The sequence below is a fragment of the Arachis hypogaea genome, chromosome 20 (genome assembly GCF_003086295.3).
Source record: "Arachis hypogaea cultivar Tifrunner chromosome 20, arahy.Tifrunner.gnm2.J5K5, whole genome shotgun sequence".
NCBI classification, from domain to species: Eukaryota; Viridiplantae; Streptophyta; class Magnoliopsida; order Fabales; family Fabaceae; genus Arachis; species Arachis hypogaea.
Window position 1 is genome coordinate 117,140,120 of NC_092055.1, and position 17,329 is coordinate 117,157,448.

General features: G+C 31.9%; 2 protein-coding genes across 2 annotated transcripts; one reads left to right on the forward strand and one right to left on the reverse strand.

The window, feature by feature from the left end:
- Nucleotides 1–2,559: 2,559 nt before the first annotated feature.
- On the forward strand, nt 2,560–11,460 carry LOC112786204 (zinc finger BED domain-containing protein RICESLEEPER 3-like). The gene is made up of 7 exons (XM_025829607.2): nt 2,560–3,127; nt 3,232–3,351; nt 3,469–3,665; nt 3,831–4,178; nt 4,260–4,578; nt 4,667–4,734; nt 11,131–11,460. The coding sequence occupies exons 1-7, from the start codon at nt 2,560–2,562 to the stop codon at nt 11,458–11,460; spliced, it is 1,950 nt and encodes a 649-aa protein (XP_025685392.2).
- A 2,761-nt stretch (nt 11,461–14,221) lies between these two features.
- LOC112783779 (stromal cell-derived factor 2-like protein) lies at nt 14,222–16,989 on the reverse strand. The gene is made up of 6 exons (XM_025826846.2): nt 16,561–16,989; nt 16,281–16,427; nt 15,860–16,000; nt 15,244–15,293; nt 15,029–15,158; nt 14,222–14,635 (listed from the first exon to the last, which is right to left on the reverse strand). The coding sequence occupies exons 1-6, from the start codon at nt 16,675–16,677 to the stop codon at nt 14,552–14,554; spliced, it is 669 nt and encodes a 222-aa protein (XP_025682631.1). The 5' UTR covers nt 16,678–16,989; the 3' UTR covers nt 14,222–14,551.
- Nucleotides 16,990–17,329: the final 340 nt, after the last annotated feature.

Here is a 17,329-nt window from a genome sequence, read left to right on the forward strand (position 1 = left end):
ATCTGAGTATCCAACAATTTTCAAATTGTCGGTTCTTTTATATATAAGAATGAAGTCCTTGGTCCCTTGAAAATACCTTAAGACCTTCTTTGCAACTCTCCAATGGATAATTCCTGGATTACTTTAATATCTTCCTAACATGCCAACAACAAAAGCAATGTCAGGTCTTATACAGACCTGAGTATACATTAGGCTTCCAACAGCTGAAGCATAAGAAATATTTTGCATATGTTCATTTTCAAATTCATTTTTGGGACATTAATCTAAGCAGAATTTGTCACCTATCACAATAGGTGCTACACTTGGTGAACAATTTTACATTTTAAATCTTTCAAGAACTTTATTAATATAGACTTCTTGAGATAAACCTAAAATTCTTTTATGTTTATCTCTATGAATCTTTATGCTAATGACATAAGATGCATCACTCATATCTTTCATATCAAAATGTCTAAAAAAAATTATTTCATTTCATGTAACAACTCTAAATTATTTGTTGCAAACAAAATGTCATCTACATATAAGATGAGAATATGATTGCTCCCACCAACCTTGTAGTATATACATTGATAGAAAATATATGAAGAAATCACATTGTAAAACTTCAAATATCACTGTTGAGAAGCCTGCTTAAGACCATACATTGCTCTCTTAAACTTGCAAACTAACTCCTTACCAGCACTTGGGATAAATCTTTCGGGTTGTCTCATATAAACATTTTCTTCTAAATCTCTATTAAGGAATATCGTTTTCACATCCACTTGATGCAATTTCATGTCAAAGTGTGCTACCAACGTCATAATAATGCGGAAAGAGTCTTTCTTTGAAACAGGAGAAAATGTTTTCTTGTAATCAACTCCTTCCCTTTGAGCAGATCCTTTGGTAACAAGTAAAGACTTGTAGTGCTTAATATTGCCTGATGAATCCTTCTTGGTCTTAAAGACCCATTTACAGCCAATGATCTTTTCCCCATCAGACAATTCTACAAGATCCAAAACTTGGTTATCCGATCCGCCATAGATTTCATTTCATCCTTCATAGAAGCTAGCCATAAATTGAAATTACGACTTTTCATTACTTGTAAAAACGTCGTTGGGTTCTTTTCACCACAAATATCGTAGTCAGACTCAGCAAGATACACTACATAGTCACTAGAAATTGTAGACTTTCTTATTTTAGTTGATCTTCTTCATGTTGCATCATCAACCTCTTGTAAATATAGTGGCATAATAGGTTCTCCCTAGGGGTGGTAAACGGGCCTTAATCCGCCGGGCCGGCCCGCGTAAGCCGCCAAAAAAGGCGGGTTGGGCTGGAAATTTGGGACCGCCGAAAGACAAAAGCCCGCCTAACCCAAACCGTTTAAACCGTGGGCTTTGGCGGGCGGGGCGGGCTTCCCCGGTAGGCTGATGCTTTTTTTTTTTTGGCTGAAGTGCTGAACCCATGAACCCAGATCCAGAACCCATGAACCCACCCACCCCTACCCGACCCGACCCAATCCCCATTCCCCATATCCCCAGCGAAACGGCCGAAACCCTAATGGCCTAATGAATCCCTAAGAGCCAAGACCTAATCCCTAATTCCAGATTTGCAGCTTCCTCACTCCTCAGTTCCTCGTCAATACTCAGTCATCTCCAGTCTCCTCGACGGCTCTCACCCTCTCACTTGGTTCCTCAGTTCCTCAGTTCCTGCGTTCCTCACCGTCAGTTCCTCAGTTCCTCACTGTCACTCTCAGTCTCTCACTCGGTCATCCTCAGCTCCTCACCGTCACTCTCAGTCTCTCACTTCCATCGTCCATCGACGTCAGCTCGAACTTCAGAGTTCCGTCCTCACCCCTGACGGTCGCTGAGTCGGAGTCAGTTTTCTCACCGTCGATTTTCGGTCGTCGTGGCCTACTGGGTTATAGCCACCGCTGCTGCTCCGTCTGGCCGTCGTCGCTGCTGCCTGCTGGTCTCGATCCTGGGCTCCTGGGTCTTGTCCTCTGACTCTGCTGGTCTCGCTCTCCGTCACGGCTGCTCCTCGCCTCCTCTGTGGCTTTGTCCTGGTCCTCGTCTCCTCTGGTAAATTTTCTGGCTTAGGGTTTGAGATTCATCAATTTAGGTTTGTTTGTTGTGTTTTGTGCTGTTTGATATAGGTAAATTAGGGTTGATATTTGGTTGAGTTTTGATTATGGTTGATATTTGGTTAAATCTGATTATGGTTGAATTTTGATGATGGTTGATAATGGTTGATATTTGCCTATTTGGTTAAATCTGATGCAGATTCAGAAATTGTTTCTTATTTTTTGTGTTGTTTGATAATGGTTGAGTTTTGAATATAGTTGATAATGGTTGATATTTGGTTAAATACTTGAATCTGATGCGGATTCAGAAATTGTTTCTTGTTTTTTGTGTTGTTTCATAATGGTTGAGTTTTGATTATGGTTGATAATGGTTGATCTTTGGCTGAATACTTGAATCTGATGCGAATTCAGAAATTGTTTGCTATTTTTTGTATGGTTTGCTAATGGTTGAAAAACCTAGTTCATATAAAAAATTTACATTTACTTTTATTTTAGGAAATATGAATTCTGAAACTGTGAGTAACCTTGTTACTACTGGAGTTGGTTCTGAGGCTGCTCCGGTCAAGGTTGATGAACCTAGTTCGAAAAGGCTGAGACCAGCAACCTCTGATGTTTGGAATTTTTTCAAAAAGCTCGGTCTAGATAAGGATGGAGTAGAATGTGCTGAGTGTAAAGGATGCAAGAAAGTGTTTAAAGCTGGAGATAAGCGATATGGCACTTCTACTATAAAACGGCATCTTGATAGTTGTACTCAAATTAAGCATGAAGATATTGGTCAGACTATAGCAGAATTGCAACTTAAAATGGGTTCACTTAAGATTGATTCAGGAGTGGCTAGAGATATGTTTGCTGGGTATGTAGTTGCTGGGGATAAGCCTTTTAATATGGTTGATGATAGGAGATTTAGAAATTGGGTGAAATATATTAGTCCACCTTTGAAACTTCCTTCTAGGAATACGGTTAAGGCTGACATAGTGAAAGTCCACAAGAGAGAAGCTGCGGAACTTAAAAAAATTTTAGTTTCCATTCCAAATAGAATTTGCTTAACATTTGATCTTTGGACTTCCAGTACCAATGAGGGGTTTATATGTTTGACTGCACATTTGTTGATGAGAACTGGAAATTACAGAGTAAAATTCTCAATTTTTGTCATATGCCTCCTCCTCACACAGGATTTGAATTGTCTTCTAAAATCTTTACGCTTTTGACTGAGTGGAAAGTTGATAAAAAGATTTTTTCCATTACTTTGGATAATGCTTCTTCTAATGATACTTGTGTTGAACACTTGAAAAGTACTTTGGATGTGCATGGTTCATTGTTGTGTGGTGGTGAATTCTTTCATGTTCGTTGCTCTGCTCATATTTTAAATCTTATTGTCTAAGATGGAATGAAAATATGTGGTGATGCAGTGTATAAGATTAGAGAGGGTATTAAGTTTCTGAGAAAATCTGAAAGTCGAATGGTTAAGTTTAAAGAATGTTTTGAAGATATTGAGGGACTTGAGTATACGACTGCATTATGTTTAGATGTTCCTATTAGGTGGAATTCACTTTATGCAATGCTTGCAAGTGCTATTCCTTATAAGAAAGCTTTTGAGATGTATAAAGTAAAAGAAGCTGGGTTTAGGGGGTATTGTCCTTCATCAGATGAGTGGAGAAGAACTGAAAAGATATGTGATTTCTTGTTACCATTTTACGAAACTACCAAGTTGATGTCTGGAACTTCTTACCCAATATCCAACTTGTATTTTTTACAAGTTTGGTAAATCCAGCTTATTTTAATGAATAGTTTGAAGAATGATGAAGTGCTTATAAGGAACATGGGAGAAAAAATGATGATTAATTTCAAGAAATATTGGAAAGAATACAGTGTTGTTCTTGCATTTGGGGCAGTTCTTGATCCTAGATTTAAACTCAACACTTTGGTTCATTGCTATAATGAGATTGATCCTATTAGTGCTAAAGACAAAGTGGAGCATGTGAAGAGTAAGTTATACAAGCTTTTTGAGGTTTATGACCAAAATTCCTCTACAACTGTAGAGAGTTTTTCCCAACTTTCAAGTAATTTTTCTCAAGCAACATCTTTTGCAATTGAAACTCAGCTTATTAAAATTGTTGGTGTAAGTATTTTTATCTACTTGATTATATGTATTTTTTATTTTTCATACTTTTTGATATGTTTATATTGTTTGTAATGCAAGGATTTGATGTCCCGTAATCAAGAAGCTGAAGTGAAAAGTGGAAAGAACCAACTGGATATTTATTTGAGTGAGGCAACATTATTTTGCAATGATGCAATCATTGATGTTTTGCAATGGTGGAAAGACAACCATCATCGTTTTCCAACACTATCACTAATGGCACGAGATTTGTTGAGCATTCCTATTACTACCGTGGCTTCAGAATCTACATTTAGCATGGGTTCTCATGATTTGAATAAGTATAGAAGTCGTTTGTTGTCAGATAATGTTGAAGCGGTGATTTGCACCAGAAATTGGATATGTGGATATGATGATTTTGGTATATTATATTTATGACATACATACTTGAGTGATTTTGAACATTATTATGTACTATTTTGCTAATATATTTATTTACTTTTTTCTAGAGGAAGATAAAGATCAAGAAGATATTGCAAAAGGAGAAGGCTATTCTTCAGGAGTTGGTTCCAATGATGTTATTGACTTATATGAAGATGAAGATAAAAATTAAGTGTATTGAATTAAGTTTAATTTACTTTGAAGACTATTCATAATTATGTTTTTGAACTTTGGATTATATATTTATTTTGTCTATGGGACTATTTATAACTATGACTTGAGTATTTTAGATAATTGGATTATGTTTATTTACTTTGAAGACTATTTATATTTAATATTTATATTTATATTGATTTAAATAGAAGGTATTAGATATGTACTCAACATAATTCAAATAAAGAATCTAAGATTAATAATAAGATTTTTAGGTAATCACAATTTTAACAAAATTTTAGCACAATAACAAAAGATTAATCAATGAACTAATTAAAACTAATTAATCATTCAATGATTCAATCCAAAACAAGGAAACAAAAAATAATACAGAGAATGAAAACGAAAGATTAAAATAAACTAATTATTCAATGATTCAATTTAAAGAAAAACTAATTATTTAACTATTCAAATTTCAATCTAAGTAAAATAGCAGAATTAAAAAAATCAATGCTTTGAACAAAGGACAAAGAACATAAGAATAATTAAAAATAAAAACGAGCCATTGTCTTCGTTCTGAGCCGTCTGAGAAGAAAGACAGAAGCACAACAGAGTCGAAGACCGTTGAGCAGAATGACGAATGGCGGCAGAAGTCTAACTGACTACTAAGAGCAAGCGGGTTAAACTATTGGAGAGGGGTTGGACAACCAAGAAGGATTGGACCGTTCTAAAAATTGGATCGGACCGATCGATCAGCCGATTCAATCACAAACCAGACCGTAATACGGTTCAGTTTATCGTACATGGATTATTATTATTATTTTTTTCAATTCCCCTAACTTTCATCTACTGAGGTGTACTATATATATATCATGCAGGACAAAGGTGATCAAGGTCAATATAGATGTGGCAGATAATTGGTGATTACAAAAATAACATAGGTGTATGTTGACTAAGCAATTAAAGATGATTGCTTGTCTAGTGAAAAATCTAATAAAGCAAATAGCCAAAAACAAAGGATAAACTTTTAATAGGAAAGGTTAGACCATTTTCAATAGGGAACTCATTTTAGTTTTTGTTTATGCTCTACCTGTCATAAAAAATAACTCTACATCAGCTTTTACGTCATAAATAGTAAATAGGAACTCAAAGTATTTCTCTCTTCTCCATTAGAAGGAACTAACTTTAGTCCCTGTTGTAGTCCCACTTAATTAATTAATTAAAGTAATTAGAAGGCGCTTTGGTGGGATCCTCACGGACAGAAAAAGGTTGCAGTCAGTTTGATAAAATTAATGTAGTTATTATTTTGTTTACAATAATATTATTAAAATTTATAAATTTAAAAATAATTCACTATTAAAAATATTAAAATTCAAAAAAAATTATTTGTAATGTGGTTAGCATTTTAAATTTTATAAATAAAAATAAATAATCCAACCAAAAATTATTTTGTAATGTGTAAAAATTAAATTTATTTTTTCATGTAAATAAATTTAATTAATTATAATTTAATATAAATAATATTTAATATTAATTTTTTATAATTATTTATATTAATTATAATTTAAATAATTAATATATTTAATTAATATAAATTATTAATTAAATAAAAATATAATTAATTAAATAATTAAATAATAATTAATTAATTACTAATTATAATAAATTGTTATAATTAGTAATTAATTAATTATTATTTAATTATTTAATTAATTATAATTTAATATAATTATTTTTTTAAAGATATGGCAAGTTATCATTTGCAAATCACAGTTAATTTTTATGTATATTGAAAAAATCTTGGTGTAATACTTAATTATTGGATTTTATGGTGTTTTTTAAAATTGTGGGAACAGTATAATACGCCCCCTTGTATTGTATATTTTAATTTAGGGAAAGTATGAGGAGCCAATGAAATATTTATACAATGTGTACAATGGAGGTTTAGGAAGTATTAGAGATATAATTATTAATGTTATCTTTTTCCATCAGCTGAAGCTTTTGGAATGAATGGTATTATGACATGGTATTAGAGCGCTAGATCCGAAAGGTCAGAAACGCTATTCTCTTTCTCTCCAACAGTTGAAACTCTATTGTGTCAGAAAAAGAGGAAATGAAAACTTGAAAAATTGATGCATTGGAGATGCTCTTAGGGAAGGACCATGCTGCCATATTCCATTTCAGTCTTTTAGCTATAGATCCTACACTAAGTATGTTGCATAGCCTTGTTTTGTCAATTTAAAGATATACACCATAGAGTTAAAGCAGCACAGACCCACCCATAAATCATGTTGTATTTTACATAATCACCACATGATGCTTTACTACCATAATGCATTCATATCATAATATTGGAAATTCTGCATGTGCACTTTGGTGGACATTAAAAGTTAAAACCATTGTTAACAAGTATATATCTGTGGCACAAAATATCAAAATCGTTAATCTATTTTTACCTAACCTTTTAAATTTTCGAGAAAATGCTCCTACAATGTTGGGCACCGAATCTCCTTCTCAAAATTTGTCCAATTTCCTTTCGAGCCTGCTAAGTCTTGAATTGTTTAAGTGATAAAATAGATTCAACATAATGATAATACACAAATCAGGGATCAATATTCAGTCGTGTGAAATGTGAATAAGAAAAGCCACTTGCCATAAAAAGACCTCGCTTAATAATGAACATAATTAAATGGCTTGAACGTGATCCCCTTTTGCTTCCAAAATTATAAAGGCATTTCATTCCCAATAAAGATTAAAGAGGATCATTGGTTCAATATGAAATCTCCATCTTGCTTACTTGCGTATGGCTCTGACGTTAGAGAAAGCTTTACTAACACAGTACAATGCTGGATGAGTGAAATTAGACCATCTCCAGTAGGGAACTCATCTCAGTCCTTATTTATGATCTACATGTCATAAAAAGTAACTCCACATCAGCTTTTGCCTTATAAACGGTAAATAGGAACTCAAAGCATCTCTCTCTTCTCCATTAGGAGGAACTAACTTTAGTCTCTGTTGTGGTCTCACTTAATTAATTAATTAAAATACTTAAAATTAATGTAATTGATTTTTTTAATAATATTATTTAAATTTATAAATTTAAAAATAATTCACTATTAAAAGATATTAATATTAAATAAATTCATATATAATAATAATACACAATATATACTTCGAGATTACACTAATTTATAGTTTTGTGTTTACAATTGCTAATTTTAATAATATCGTTAGCATTTTAAATTTTAAAAATAAAAATAACTAACTCAACTAAGAATTATTTTGTAAGGTGTAAAAATTAAATTTATTTTTTAATGTAAGTAAATTTAATTAATTATAATTTAATATAATAATATAAATAATATTCAATATTAATTATGATATAAATAATTAATATAAATTATTAATTAAATAAAAATTTAATTATTTACTCTAATTAATTATTTTTAAATAATTAATATAAATTATTAATTAAATAAAAATATAATTATTTAATATAATTTTTTATTATAATTATTACTAATTTAATTATTATTTCATTATTTAATATAATTATTTAATTATTTCAGATTTTATATTATTATTTTTTAAAAATAACTTGCCAAATGGCAAGTTATTATTGGTTAACTTGAGTTCCTGTTTAGAGGGACTCCCTCACCTTGAGACCCGTGCGGAAACTCATTCCTTCTCTCCTCCAATGGTTAGAGTTCCTATGTGTCAGAAAAAAGTAAAAGAGAAACTCACCATTATAGGTGCTCTTATTACAAGAGTTCAGTTTTTATGTATTAATAATAGACTTAATTATTCATTTATTCTTTACGAAATTATAGTTTTATCATATTTAGGATTTCAACAGTGCTAGGAACTAAGAGGATATCAGCCAAAAACCAGCTAAATGCCTTTGGATGAATTCAAAATATCTACGTGGATGGTGCTTATGCTAGGCATTAGGATATTTTTTCTACAAAATGTTTCTTTTTCATACTAAATGAATGTTCTTTTATATATTTTATAAATTTTTTCATATACTAAGAATCGGGATTGTTGAAAGTTCCGTGATCTCCGCCTCTATTTCTCCCACGTATCATTTAGAATTTTAATTTGGGGTGAGAATCAATTAATATCAAATATTATAAATTAAAAATAAATAAAATTAATTAAATATAATTATAAATTAGTTAAGTTATTTATTTTGATAAACATACCATATAAAGAAATATTCTATAAAAGTTATTATAAATATTAATTTTTTAACGTATTCAATACATTGAATACATCAAAAGAATTAAAAAGTTTCTGTTATTATATAGGCTAAAATATTAAATTGGTCCTATATTTGCACGTAATTCTATTTTAGTTTTTAAGATTTAAAATGTCTTATTTAAATTTAAAAAAAGTTTCATTTAACTTCAATGTAGTCCTACCATGAGGTCAAAGTTAAATAATTAACGAAAGGGTAATGTTAGGGAAATAAAAAAAAAGCCAGAACTTGCCTTATTTAGCATTCATTAATTGTCGCGACAATTAATGAATGCTAAATAAGGCAAGTTATGGCTATTTTTGACTGATTTTCTTTGATTACCAAATATTTCCGTTAACGAAATATCTTACATGACAGCAGTACAAAAACAAGGTCGATAATCTAGAGAACAAGTACAAGCTCCAGATACACAAAATCAACCGGGATGCATCAATATATTTATTTAAAATTCTTCTTACAATTTAAATGAAATATTTTCTATAGAACTAAGGAGAATGATAAATAAATATATTAATGCATTCATGATTGATTTTGTGTTTCTGAAGCTTATATTTGTTCTCCAAATTATTGACTTTGTTCTTATACTGCCGTCATGTAGGACATTCTGTTAATTATTTAGTTTTGACCTCACGGTGAGATTATATTGAAGTTAAATGAAACTTTTTTGGATTCGAATAAGACATTTTAAACCTTAAGGACCAAAATAGAATTACACCCAAATATAAGGGACCAATTTAGTATTTTACCCTATTATATATTTAAAATTCTTCTTTAGGACATAAATTAGTTAAATCCTATTTTTAATTAGGTTTTTCTAGTTTGAAAATCCAAAAATTATTTTTTTTATATTAGAAAAGAAAATTCATTTAGATTCTTCTAACTATTTGTTTTTACAAAAAATACAATTTCTTTAAAATATTCGTTTAAGTGTTTGATATAAGATGAATTAAGAAATATTCTAAAAGTAAATATTTCAAGATTATTATATTTTTTAAAAAAGTAAAAAATAATAATGATCTAATTATAAATTTTTAATTAGCATAGAAGTTCAATCATAAACTTTTTAATTTGTGTAAATTTAATTAAAAATTTGATAAAATTATATATATTAACAATAATTAAACGTTAGTAATAATAATAAACTTTACACTAAATAGAAATTTATGAAAGTAGGTAGTAGCTTGACATAATCTAGTTGAGATTGCTCTATCGAATAAAACTACATCATTGAAAGTTTCAGATTAAACACGCAACTAGTTAATTCTTTTTGTATATAGAATCATTGAGCATATTTTGGACATTTAGCATGTGCCGATGGACCAATTCATTAAAGATTCGTGCAAAGTGCAATAAAGAGGCAGGGGCCATCAAGGGTTAATGTAAAATGCAATGTGATTATGCAATGGTAACTAAATTATTTTGTTTGCTAATACCGTACAATGGATATTGTACTTCTGTTGCTCATAAAACTGCATAAGGGTTTATGGTTTAGAGAAATATCACTAAAGAAATGTTTTTGTAATTATGTCTTTTTTTTTTCCGCCTCAATCAGTCAATCTTATTCCAACACAAATTTGTAATAACTGTTCCAAGGTTGTTTTCCAATCTGATGATGGAGATTGGACTGAAGTGACGATGGTGCAAACTTCAAAGCTCTAAAATTAAAAACAATTGAAGATATCTACAAAGTACTTCAACTACTAAAGTTAGTAGGTATTTTAGGAATCATCCTTAAACACTTTTTATTAAGTTTAGAGTATTACACTCTTTGTTAATTTATTAAATCTTAACTTTTTATTATTATATTTTATATGAACGGTTTGAATTTAAAAAATAACTTATTAATAATGTTAACAATTTTTTTATAAGTTTTAGATTATTTTTACAGGTTTTAGATATTGGATTAAAATCTAAAATAAATAAATATATGACACCAAACTCATATACAATCGCTAGAATCTCATTACTTCGAACATTCACAACTAATAATATCAAATAGCAGCGGGTAATTTAGCCAACCAACAAGAGAGATAAAATTAGAGAGACTCAGAGGACCAAACATAGCGGCAGAGACTCCCACACATCAAACTAAGTTTCTTAGCGACCATTCCAATTTAGGGGAGAGTGGTGAAAAATTCTTGGCGAATCGAGGTGTCCCTTTGTTGCCGGCGGAGGTCTAACGGAGTCTGCTGGCCATGGGTGTCGTCATCTGAGAATCAGTGCGGCCATGCATCTTCGAGGAGACAGGAGTTCTTCTCGAAGATCGGTTTTGTGCTTGGAGTTAGCAAAGCAGTAGCGGCAATGGATAGATGCGTCTTCCTCTTCGGTGGCAATGATTTCTCACGCTTGGAAGGTCAGAAGCAGAAGGTAGTGGGTTCAAGAGCCTCCAAATTTGTTGCCAGCCAGAACGATCGTCGAAGTGCCGCCGCCAACAATAAAAATGTTTGAAGATATCATATCAGCAACTATGGAATAATAGAGGAGTTTTATCAAGTTCAGCTGAGTTTTTCGCTGGTGTAATAGTCGTTCTGTCTCGGATCGTGTTGAATGAAAGGCTGAAATTTTTTTCTTTTTGTTTTTTTTTTTGTCTGTGTCAGCTCGTTCGTTCAAGCCATGACATAATAATAATAATAATAATAATAAAATCAATTTATTTGATAACCTTTGATAGCAAGTTAACCTTTAAGGAGTGTTGCATTTCTTTACTCTTTTTGGAGTGCACTAACTTTCGCCAATTTAGTAGAGCAAAATTAATTTGGAGCAAAAAATTACTTGAACACAGGAGTATTTGAGAAACTTATTGGATAAGAGATTCCATCACAAGTCGTGGTGCAACAATTACCTCCTTTATAGTTGGGAATTGGAAAGATTATTTCTTCATGGTAGGGGCGGGTTTTTGCCTACCCGACTTCGCTCCGCTCTACAATAACTCGTATAAAATCCGTTCCACTCCTATCCGCGGGTAGTAAAAAGCTGAACCTTAACCCGTCCCGTGCCTATCTGCTCCTATAATTATTAAAATCCGACAAATAGAGTTAAATATCAAAATTTATATAACCATTATCACACACATAACATAAATTAAAGTAAAAACTTAAATATGATATAATATTATTAATCATTTTACTAACTATTTTACATATATTACATACATTATATATATATCCGACTTCGTCCTGCCCACCCAAGACCCCGCCCCGTAGAAAACCCGTCCCGGTAATTATTTGCCCCGAGTGGATAGGGATAGAGTGGGTATCTGCAAATTCGGGTAGTGTTGTCACTCCTATTTCATGGTAGGAGGTTGAGTCTAGGGCTGCACATGAATCAAATAATATCCGCATATCTGCGGTAATTATCCGCATCCGATCTATTTTCTTCTCCGCAATCTGCATATCCGCACGTCTCATATAAATAGCATAGTTTATGATATCTTGTTTTTAATTTTTTATGTTATACTTCAACTCAGAATAATTAAACTTAGATCTTGCGTTATTATTTTTTTTTTGTTATTCAAGAGAACTTTTATTGATAATATTTTAGGAGTAAATAGGCTTAAACAGGTGAAAAAATAGATTATCTGGACATTTTTTTGTAAAAATAGCCAAACAGGGCCTTAAGTTATTTTTTTGAATTAGGACAATATACCCTATATCCGATCTAATCCAATCCACAAGTATGCGAATCGGACCGGAACAGATCCAATTTAAAAAAGGCAGATATCGTATCCGATCCGATTTAATGAGTGCAGTGCAGATCGGATAGAATTATATGTTATATCTGATCCGATCTGTGTACAACTCTAGTTGAATCCCATATAACTCGCAAATTGCTTTTTAAGTTGGGTCAAATGCGAGTTTAGAGACTCAAATATGGGGCTCGTTTAGTATGGTAAGGTCGAAGTCGCACTAAAGGGCCGAATCGGATTGGTGGGTGTATTGGATCAGGTAAAAATAATAACCAATACTTAAAAATTTGGAAAACAATAGAGAAATAATACCGAAATAATATAAAAATTTTGTATGAATATATAAAATATGAAGAAAAATTATCTTAAAAAAAAAAAGAAAGAAAGAGAAAAAAAATAAGTCTGAGGAAGGAAGAAAAAAATTACACAAAATAACTAAAAAATATGGGTAAAAAGTGGAAAAGGAGGATTTTTTTATTTAGCATAAATTTTAATAGCGGAAAAAATAATCTACAGTATAATCAAGAATTGCTCTTGGACATAGTTGTTAGAACCGAACCAACAATCAAACCGATTAAATTACGAATTTATTGGTTTATTAGTTCAACTGATGAGTTACTAGTTGAATTGGCAAAATCGGTCTCATATAAATAAAAAATATAAAATAATCAAAAACCTAAAATTAAAATTTAAAATATATATCTTCACTAATATTTTAAAAACAATCAAGTTTTAACAAATTATAATCTGATTATTATTAAATAAGTATATAAAATTTTAGTATGTTTTTATAATTTTTTTAATTTTATTTTTATATTAAAGTAAATCTTTTTTATTTTAATAACTAACTAATTAGTTTATATTTATTATATTGTTATATACTATCTGTATTTATTGAAAAATAATATTAATAAATATCATATAATAGCTTTAACAACAATATTATTAATAGTACATCAATTTCGTTAAATATTAGTAAAAAATTTGATGGTGGAATAATATTGATACCATTTTAAAAGTTTAGAAATAAAAATAGAATGATTAAAATATTAGAGACCAAAATAAAATTCACCCTAAACGTTAGAGATCAAAACAGTACTTTACCCATTCATATATTTCCAAACGTTTTTCATTTTCTAACTTTAAATATGGAAATTTGTCTGTCATTCATATCAACTATTCAGCTAACTTTCCGATCCAATTACACCAAAAAGGTTGGGATTTCTTGAGAATAATATGCCTAAGACTAAGAGCATGCATGCCAAAAATAGAAGACTAAAAGTATTACAACCATCCTCAAAATCCCAATAGCAAACCGAATACTAACAATTTCAAAAACCTCATGGCATAATATTAACCACACAAAATAGAAAATTTTTTGTTGAACTCAAAATAGTTTGTATTTCGTACATATTAGTATCCTATCAAACTTAATGTTATATAAAAACAAGGCAACACCCTATCATTGTTAGAAAAATAGAACGTAAAAAATACATTCGAACTTAATTAAGAGAACAAAAAACATGACAAGTGACATTTATATAGGATCACTAAATTAAATTCAACAGTTCAAGCAAATGTTTCATTTGATCAGTAAAATTGTAAACTCACTTGAAAATTAAAGTAATTGCTGTTAATTGCCGTTCTCTTAGGACATCGCATAACAAGTGAACCAATGACAAAGTATTACTATCATATGGTCATATCATCCTAAAATCGTTCACTTCACCCCCCTCATTTTTAGATTCAATAGACAGCCTATTCCCTACATCTATCTAACATCTGAACCAATGCTGGCAGCTAAAATTTCAGCAGTCCATTGTGCTGTTCGACATAGCATCAATGTAATCAACTTCATTTGCTTTCAGTAACAGGAAGGTAGACGCCTTCAGCTGCCAACCAGACATTGTCCGCACGTTTTTCACGTAAACCACAAACCTAGTACAAGTTTACAACACATTACATAAGAAAATAAGAACAAATGATAACCAAAGTCGATTTAGTAATCAATATATATAACTAGCTGAAGGCATAAGGTAGCTAGAATCTTGATTTAACTTTTAAAATTTTTGATATTACAATTTTAAATGAATCAATCAATTTACAAAATTTCTACTAGGTCAGAAAATTTTATGATTTAAATCTCATTATGATTTCATGGTTTATGTATTTAATTCACTTTTCTGATTTCACATAAAATTCTCGATTTTCTCTACCTAGCCTGTCCTAAAATTTCCATACAAAAAAAATTATTATAAACATATAAATAAATCAATAAAATAGTTCATTAAAGGAGAATAGGATATTTTCAAATTCTATGCCAATTCTTACCTCTTGCTGCCCTCCAGCAATCCGAGAGTATTTCTTATCATGACTATGTAGATAGCCTCCGGTGTCCACATGCTGAAGCCTGATCCTCTGATCTTGTTTCCATGTCTTCCCACTTCCTTCTATAAAAAGCCTAATAAAAATGAAGCCAATATAATGTTATGAACCTAACAAAATATTGAGATGTAAAAATTATAATAACTTTCATTGTTGCTCACCTCCAATAGTCCCCAGTGTCAGACTCAGACTCTCCTCCAAAGCAACTCACCTATTTTCAATTCAGAAAGTTAAAGTCAGATATCCATTTGTGCTAACAAATCTAAAAGGATTGAAAAGGCAAATAACTCTTGGAAATGCCAGTCATAACATAATAAGATTTACTAAAAAAATCACAAAATTAATGGACTAAAGCTTGTTTATTAGATAGAGTTAAGTGATGCAGGTGAGGCAATGAACATGTGCATTCACTAACTGATAATCCCGATAAATCTTTCAATGAATCATATATCAGTCAGCGTTGATTTGAATTTTGAAGAACAAATAGCATCCCAAAGGGAATTAATAACGGAAATAACCAATGTCCTGGTGCATAAATGAGGTACATGATCCCTTGTAAGTTGGGGGGAAAGAAGTGAAACAATCAAAATAAAAACAAGTCCAGCCTCAATCCTAACAAGCACAACAGAAACCAAAATCGCAGACTGCGATGGAGGTATATCAATTAGAACGGATCAATAGATTGCAATTGAATCGTCCTCATTCAGTTATTATCAATCAATTAACAATAAAATGGACAAGGCAAATACAACACCACACAGAAAAACATCCACATACCTCGAGATTGCCTGATATTGGGGAAGCATGCAAATGGCTGTGCAGCCACTTCCTGGTCCTCATGTGCTGCAATCTAATGATTGTACCACTTTTAATGGTGTCACCTTGTTTAGCAGAAGTTCCTGGCTCAGGTCTAACAATCTGAAAAACAATGCACATACCTCAGCTAAAGTCTCAAGAGTCAAGACCAAATGCCGTAAAGCTTCAAAGTCTATTATAACCTAACAATTCAGCTCATAGTAATCTACAATAGTTATTAGTTACTGCTTTGTCCTTATTAAGCTATAATCATACATCGGATACTGCCCATGACACAATATTCAAAACACAACACCATCACACACCAGTTAATCAAACCAATTTTCTTATTTATAGAAAAATAAAAAATAAACTAGTAGAAGGCAAGAAAGGAATTTCATACCCAGTAACTATTGGAATCATCAACATTGGGAAAACCAGTAACCGATTGTTGTCCACTGCCAGAACCATACGGAACATCATGGGAATGCAAACGAAACTTGGTCTTCTCGTGCATAAGCTTTATAACCGATCCATAAGTGATGTGCACCTGTACGATCCCCCCAAATCGAGCAGCTATTGTCAAAAAATCAATCAACAAAATCCCCATCCCTATCCCTAACCCTAATCACAGGTTCACTTCTCCAAACAACGAAATCGAGAAAAGAAAAAAGAAATGGAACCTCGACGCCTTCCGAGGAGGCAGCAGAGGCGGAAGCGGAAGCGGATGGAGAAGCACCGACGTCATAATCGAGGGTAAGGAAGAGGAAGAGAGCGAGGCCGAAGAATCCCAAAGCCATGAGGAACAGCAAAGCTATGAACCAGTTCCGCTGCCAGATCGGCAATTCGGACTCCGAATGCCTACCCGGTTCTCTATACACGATTCGGGTCGACCCGGGTGTTTGGGAAGAAGAAGAAGAAGAAGGTGGTTTTCTGCGAGAGACGGTCCCTGAGGAAGCCACGGTTCAAAGCTGTTACCGGAAACTGGGGTTCGAAGACTCTTCACGTTAGATTTGCTTTCTTTTACGAACGACTTACAAACGCCAAGTCACTAACTATTAACTAACCACTTCTAACACGCTGTGCTTGACTTCCACACTATTACGCTTTGTGAGTTGTGACATGTCTTTGCCCAATTAATATTGAACACGTGGCTGGTCACAATACGTGGAACCAAATCAGTGGTTGGATATATCTGGCCAAATAACGGGGACTGACGCCTGAAAGGGGTACACATGCTTTTTTTCTCTTATTGGACCGAAGAAATTTTTTCCCAGTTCAGGTCAATATTGGACTGAATTTTTATTAGGGCCCAGTGAGACATTGTATGCAGGTTATCGTCTCATAGAGAGGAAAAACTCATGACATGGCCCAGTGTCACATCGTTTCAGGAACAGTGTCCCACTTCCCCCTGGGTTTCAATAATTTCAGGAAACAATTGGGGCAAAATAA

Coding starts and splice junctions, on each gene's coding strand:
- LOC112786204 (XM_025829607.2), top strand. CDS start 2,560: ATGAATTCTGAAACTGTGAGTAACCTTGTTACTACTGGAGTTGGTTCT. Junction 3,128..3,231: donor ATTTGATCTTTGGACTTCCA/GTACCAATGAGG, acceptor CTCCTCACACAG/GATTTGAATTGTCTTCTAAA. Junction 3,666..3,830: donor AAGCTTTTGAGATGTATAAA/GTAAAAGAAGCT, acceptor TGGTAAATCCAG/CTTATTTTAATGAATAGTTT.
- LOC112783779 (XM_025826846.2), bottom strand. CDS start 16,677: ATGGCTTTGGGATTCTTCGGCCTCGCTCTCTTCCTCTTCCTTACCCTC. Junction 15,294..15,859: donor CAATATCAGGCAATCTCGAG/GTATGTGGATGT, acceptor AATTGAAAATAG/GTGAGTTGCTTTGGAGGAGA. Junction 15,159..15,243: donor GACACTGGGGACTATTGGAG/GTGAGCAACAAT, acceptor CATTTTTATTAG/GCTTTTTATAGAAGGAAGTG.